Source organism: Cibotium barometz, chromosome 8 (genome assembly GCF_041138505.1).
Source record: "Cibotium barometz isolate CiBa-2024 chromosome 8, ASM4113850v1, whole genome shotgun sequence".
Classification (NCBI taxonomy): Eukaryota; Viridiplantae; Streptophyta; class Polypodiopsida; order Cyatheales; family Cibotiaceae; genus Cibotium; species Cibotium barometz.
The window spans coordinates 52,909,007-52,915,864 of record NC_141053.1 but is presented as its reverse complement, the minus strand read 5'-3'; the positions used below and the strand labels follow the sequence as shown (position 1 = coordinate 52,915,864).

At 42.4% G+C, this 6,858-nt stretch overlaps 1 protein-coding gene across 1 annotated transcript; it reads left to right on the top strand.

Moving 5' to 3' along the window:
• Positions 1–3,336: 3,336 nt before the first annotated feature.
• On the top strand, positions 3,337–6,007 carry LOC147636394 (uncharacterized). The gene is made up of 5 exons (XM_086801828.1): positions 3,337–4,634; positions 4,825–5,045; positions 5,144–5,237; positions 5,339–5,400; positions 5,509–6,007. The coding sequence occupies exons 1-5, from the start codon at positions 3,616–3,618 to the stop codon at positions 5,535–5,537; spliced, it is 1,425 nt and encodes a 474-aa protein (XP_086657954.1). The 5' UTR covers positions 3,337–3,615; the 3' UTR covers positions 5,538–6,007.
• The last annotated feature ends 851 nt before the right edge of the window (positions 6,008–6,858 follow it).

Sequence of the window (6,858 nt, the reverse complement as noted above, 5' to 3'; positions counted from 1 at the left end):
CCATATGAATTGGGATGAAAGGCCATCATGAAGAGGAAGTGAAAGGAATATTTATACCACCAAAATCTTGTATAAAAAAGCCACTTTGGTGGTTTTTAGAGGCTTTTGTAAAAAAAAAAAACATTTATGCTTAAGTATATTGTTTCATAGCAATCCCTAATATGGGACCAAAATTCTTTTTTGCATTAATTAATTACTTGAAGAGAAGGGAACCTTAGAACGATGACCTTAGGCAATTTTTTTTTTGAATTCGGACGTTTTCTCTGGATCTTTCCTTAACCACCTCAGGTAGCAGTAAAATGGAAAGAGGTTGAGGCCATTTTGAGGCTGTGGCCTCCACACACAGAGAGAGAGAGAGAGAGAGAGAGAGAGAGAGAGAGAGAGAGAGAGAGAGAGAGAGAGAGAGAGAGAGAGAGAGAGAGAGAGAGAGAGAGAGAGAGAGAGAGAGAGAGAGAGAGAGCGTGAGATAATGATTTTTTTTCGTTTCTGTACGCTGGGTTTTTTTCGTTTCGCTGTGCTGTGTCTATTTTCGTTTCTGTGTGCTGGTTGTTTTTCTTTTGGCTGTACTCCGCTTAGGTTAAATCCTTAGGGCCCTAAGGTTAATGATAATAATTAATTATTATTGCCCATAGCCCGAATATGGTAGTACTAGGGAAATACTCTCAATGAAATATATAAGTTGAAAAGAAATAGCAATGTGCCAATAGTCTTCCATGGTCATAATTTAGGCACTGTTTGGTAAAAAAGTTCTAAATTTTAAATGTTACATTCTTCATAATTCTATAAGTACACTACAAATGCATTAAGAAATTATTCTATAGGTTTTACATGTACTTTTTATCAATTGAGCAAACCCCTTTTTTTCCATATGTCCTTGACAATAAGGCTATTGCAACATTTTTAATTCTATTTTGAAATTTTAAAAATTGTAATTCTAATAGGTACATGAATTTTTTTACCATAGGTAGATGCATGCTAACTCATAATTCTCAAGTAGTTTCGTGGAATTTAAAGTATTTTACCTTACCATTTCTTCAAAATTTATAAATCACCCTTGAGTAACTTTTGTGGCTCAACCTCAATTACAAGGCTAATGATACACTAGGGCCCTTTTAAGTAGTCTCATAATTCTGAAGTAGTTTCATGGAATTTTAAGTTGATTTACCTTACCATTTCTTCAAACTTTATAAATCATCCTTGAGTAATTTTTGTGGCCTACAAGGCTAATGATATTATAAGAAGTTTAGAAATATGAAGCATTTGGCTTCAATGTGGAAGTAAAGTAAAGACCCCTCCACTTTAATGTGGGGAAGATGCTCTCACAGATTAAATGTGTACATATCCCAACTCACAGTAGCTTGTTGAATTTCCACTAGCGATTTAATTAGGATTTAGTACACAGTTAGATCCAAGTTACTTTTTCTTGCATTGTACCAAATTAGGTGACGTCCATGATCCACTCTATAAAAATCAACCACCCGTATCTTATATGGCTTAAGAATTTTGATAATATATGAGAATTGTAGGGATGACATGTTTTGTGGGAGAGATGAGTAGTATTACTTGTCTATGGACATTGTTTGGCCCCTAGTTGTATTTGGGTTGATTGTTGTGAAGTGACGTGGTGGCTACACACTTTATACACAACCCTAGAGTGCTAGGATATCTTCGAGACCCCTCGTGGCCCTTGAATGTAGGGCCCTTCTATTTTATTGGATGTGCCACACCCCACATGTCTCGTGTTGTGGCTTGGTTTGCCATCCATCACTTCTCCACTTTTCATGGGCACGAGGTTGAGTCCTTAGAGCTTAGCATGCCCTATTGATGGGCTTCTTCACGTGTGTAAAGTGTTGTTTACATGTACATGGAGTGAGTTAATTCTTGCAACTATTCACATGACCAAATCTGATATGTGTGCAAGTGCGAGTAGCTTTTTTTTTGGGCATTGGTTTAGCTTATCACTATGGTTTTGGCAGAGTTTTTGCAGCCAAATTTATCTTTTTGAGGGTCTTTTCAATAAAACATTAAACTGAAAGAATTTCTTGTGGTTGCATACTCAGTCCCTTCTTCTCAGTCAAAGGTCTAGTTTCCACGAGCGTTTGAAACAAAAACCAGCTGCTGCTGTTGAAGGAGAGAATTTGGAAGCAGACAAAATCGTTCACATAACGAGAGGTTACGAGCTGGACACACATGTTTTTGCTTAGTGTTGTGTGTAGCAACCGTTGCCAAGCATTGTGTGGAAATTGCCCCGAGATCGGTGGTTTCTGCATACCCTAGTTGGCAAAATGTTGTGAACTAGAATAGTGGGTGGTAGCTAGCTAAATCCAAATCTTGTAAATCAGATTCCCACAAGATCTAATTTAAATGACAATACTTTTTAGAAGTTTAGTGTTGAGCAAGAGTTCAAATTTCAAACTTCTACTTGGTTGTAAACTCAATAATTACTCCTTGCGGTGCACACAAATGGAAATTTGGGTTGCTACTTGCCAACTACTTGCATTGGCAACAAACACCTCAGGGCATGTTTACATGTGAACGATTAGCGGCTCCGTACCAAAACTATCTAGAATCTGGTATCCAAGTGGGCAACCAACTCCTCTCTTGCCCACGATTCGAAAATTGGAGGCAAGCTCACTTTTTGGTGTGTGTGCCAGTTTTACATTAGTTTGTTTTGTTCAACAAGCTACGAAGACACCTTGAAGGTGCAATAATTGCAAAAACCTTAGATTTTTGCTCAACCAAAAAAAGCTCATGGATACCACTAGTTTTTGCTGGTGTGAGAGAACCAAGGCCCGACCATACGTTGGTATGTACGTTCTAAAATAGTTATGGGCACCTAGTGGTGAAGTGGCTCTGAATTGGTCTTAGGTGAAGTTCCCACAAGGGCTAAACGAAGCCCCAAGCAAGGTGCAAGCATAGAATAAATTGGTGGAAATTGCACGGGTTGGGTTCAAGTGGAGCTCCGTGAGAATTCACCCTATCAAAAACCGCTATTGCCAACTTGGCGAAAAGCAGGTACATACATGATACCGCATACGCCAGCGGCCCAGCTGACATATACGATGGGAAATGGGCATATGCGGGCACCGCCAGGCACGCAAGCCGGTCGGCCACGAAGACGGCAGCAGGGTCCGGAGGGGGTATTTGTACGCGCTACGCCGTATGTCTATATTCAGTATGCGTATGTGAAACGTTGTCTCCTAACCGAAGGGTGGGCTCGCTTGCCGGCCCCACACAAAGTGACGTGGAGTGTGGTTCACTAGCGACCGGTCCTCACGAGTGACAACGCGGGTAATAACCGGTTACTAAAGTAAATGACCGGTCTCTTACCCACCCGACCAGCTGGGGTGTTATTATTATCGTCTTTTCATCGCCTTCCGCGCACATTTCTCTGCGTTTCGAGCTGCGCGTCCGCCATAGCCAGCAGCAGGTTCCCCCCCACCCCCCTTTAAGCGTTCTCTTATAATCCCCCGCTTAGCCACTGCCACTTTCATCTTCAATCTTCTACAGAATCCAGCTGCTCATCTTTCGTTTTGTTGCCTTTTTCTCTTCCTCAGATCCGCTTCTCAAGTACCCTTTCCTTTAGTTTATGTCCCTAGCCTTCTCTTATCCATTATGCAAGTGAGAATGGAACACGGCAGTAAGCAGAGTTTTGTCAATTTCGCCCACATTCAGCAGAAGCAGCAGCAAGGCGCTGTTGTTCTAGGTTGGAGCCAACATACCCCGAATCCCCCAAGTGAAGCAAGCGCCACGCCTTCTCGGAGCGCCGCTTCTGTGGTGATCTCTCTCGGTGAGGGCAGAGATACCCCCTGTGATAGCTTGGGCCAGAGCGGCTCTTCTCTGAAGGAACATGATTACATAGGCTTGGCTGAGGTCTCCTCTGCATCTTCGATGAGCCAAATAGAGAAAGAAGCTCATGCTCAGCAGGTAGACCTTAACCTGGAGGAGACAGACCTACGGTTGGGATTAGGCCCAGCTAAGGAGACTTCCAAAATGGGCGTAGATGTCAAGGAGTCCCCATGGCCACGCAGAAACCCATCTCTCACAATCCCGCATGGGCAGGAGGCCGCCCATTGCACGCGGGATGATGTCCACATGCACCCGCCCATGTCAAGCACATGGCAAGGGTCATCACTGAAGAGTTTTGATGGCATGCCCATTCCTCCCGTCAGCGCACTTGCAAGCTCTGTCCTTTTGAAGAACGGTGTCAAACGCATACACTCAGAGACCATGGCTGAAGTTTCCCGACCTGGCATGAACTTGAATCCTGGGGCATCCCTGCTGATCAGCACCGGAGAAGCCAGGCCAGCTGTGAATTCGACCTCTGGGGCTGCCATGATGATCAAGCAAGTACATGATTCAGAAGCGAAGTCTTATGCTAACCATCTGGAGAATGTGTATTGGGCTGGTTCCCATGTCTCGCCGTGGCAATCTGGACATGAACACTCTACTAGCTCCTATTGTCCTTTGGCAAGTCGAAAATCTGTGGTTTTTGCATCTGCTAGAGCTGACAAAGATGGTGATACCTCTGCGGTGTCAAGAAATGCCCAGCTCGACCTTTCAATACCCAGTGAAAGCTCTCGACACCAGATGTCTAACCAAGCGTCTGCATCAGATGAAGCCCCTCCTGCCAAGTAAGTCAACTTCTGGAGTTACTGTTCTTGTTTGCTTTCTTTGATCTCTTGGGCCTGGTTTCAATTCAATGAGCGACCTTTTCATGTGGGATATGTTAACATGTGTAGTCGAGATGGGGGTTTTTCCTGAAGGGCTCTGGCATGGTAAGCAGGATTCATGCTTAATAGAGAATCTGTTATATTTCTGCAGGGGTCAAGTTGTAGGATGGCCCCCCGTTCGGTCCTACCGAAGGAGCACTCTTGCTTCCCACGCCAGGTCTGCTGGAGATGAGGTGGATGGCCCAGCAGCTATCTATGTGAAAGTTAACGTGGATGGGATCCCTATCGGGCGCAAAGTTGACCTGAATGCCTACAGCTCTTATGAGGGCCTTCTATCAGCTCTCGAGGAAATGTTCCTCAGCCCTACCAGCGGTAGGGCACTGTAGGAGCCTCATCTGCCATGTATAATAATTATTAAAGAGTACCAATGATAGAACAAGTAGAGGCTAACTCAATGTTGAATTGTGCAGGGCAAGGGATGCGGTTTTTTAATGGTTCAGAGTTTGTACTGACCTATGAAGACAAGGAAGGGGACTGGATGCTTGTTGGAGATGTGCCTTGGGGGTAAGTGAGTGGATTTTGGTGTAACTTTAGTCCTTTGACAGTGAAATGATTTTCTATTTGAGATTTGTGCCTAACCTGGTTTTGCACATTCTGCACTCCAGGATGTTTGTCAACACTGTGAGGCGCCTCCGCTTCATGCGCGGATCTGATACTAAAGGTCTTGGTAAGTACCACATTTTAATGTAGCAAGGCTTTGAGACTGTGCCTGTTTGCAGCATTTATGTGCCTTTCTTGGAGGACCTAGGCTCATGAATGTGACACTATGCTGCAGGTTCCAGGACATCAAAATGCTGCTCATAAAGAGAGATTTCTGGTGCTCCTGCTAGTGCAAGGTTTTTGTCCAACAGTCTCCCTGGCCTCCAAGGAAAAGCATGGCCACAAAGCTGCGAAGTGATACACCCAGGCAGCAATTCTTAAAATCTTTTTTGTGCAAATAATATAGCTATTAATTGATTAGAATCTCTTTGCCCAAGTGTACGGATGAGTTTTTTTTTTGTTTCAGTTTACTATAGCCCTTGTTACATTGTATCTATCTTAAATGCGCGGCCTAAAGTAGTAAACAACTATTCTTTTTGAGTGAAGAGCTTAGGAGGGTTACTTAGAACCTTTGAATCACAGCTTCTATGAGTGGTTTGTACAGATCTTACCACAATGAAAACTGTCAAATTTGCATCAGTGATTCTTGTAGTAACCTCTACCTCTCAAGGCACTCTATATATGTAACTCTAACAGCCTTTTTTTGTTGATGAAATAAATAGCCCATTTGGAAATTCTGATGGTAGATCTGGTATCTTTTTTGGCCAAAAGTATTTTTTGGTTAAGAAGATGATCACAGCAGGCTATATTTCTGTTTGTATTATCTCTAAAAGCACGCTTTTGAAATTGGATAACGACACATTTTTGGTATGACATTGTTTATGTGAGGAGTGAGTGCGAGTGCGAGAGAGAGAGAGAGAGAGAGAGAGAGAGAGAGAGAGACTTGAGCGAGCCTTAGATTTGTATACTCAGAACTTGATCTCTCATCAGGGTAATCTACCCATCATTTGACTGATTGTCCAATTAGATTCTTGGTGATTTTGGTCAAAGGAAAACTAGTTTAGTTCAATGATAGTCTATTCTTTGTATTTAGGAACTGCAATCGGTCTCACGAAGTTTTTGTTTGATCCAAATCGAGAGATGGACAAGTAGGTTTATTGTTTGTCCCTCTCGTAGTCTAACCAAATTCATAGGATTCCCTTCAGATAAACATCTAATTTTGGGTAAATATCAATTTAGTGATTTAACTAATTAAAATATCATGAATTCAAACTACCATGTGAAGGCTTTCTTTTCACTACTATCACTATTGTCGTTTTGATGAAGCTGAACACAATTATGAAGAAAGTGTTTAAACTGCAGAAGGAGTCAGTAAACCATTCACAGATCCAATTTATTGTCTTAGAGATGGTTACCGTGTAACTCAGAATGAATCAAAAAAACATTCACATACTCTATGTTATGTCTTAGAGATGGTAATTCATAAGTCATTCTCATACCTATGTATGGCCTTGGAGATGGTTACTCATGACACATCAGCAGACAATGAAGTGTTTATGTCATTGAATGTTGGTTAGAACTTTCT

What these genes read in the sequence shown, in the direction of transcription:
- LOC147636394 (XM_086801828.1), top strand. Translation starts at nt 3,616, where the DNA reads ATGCAAGTGAGAATGGAACACGGCAGTAAGCAGAGTTTTGTCAATTTC. An exon ending in GATGAAGCCCCTCCTGCCAA is followed by an intron (nt 4,635 to 4,824) that starts GTAAGTCAACTT and finishes ATATTTCTGCAG; the next exon opens with GGGTCAAGTTGTAGGATGGC. An exon ending in ATCTGATACTAAAGGTCTTG is followed by an intron (nt 5,401 to 5,508) that starts GTAAGTACCACA and finishes ACTATGCTGCAG; the next exon opens with GTTCCAGGACATCAAAATGC.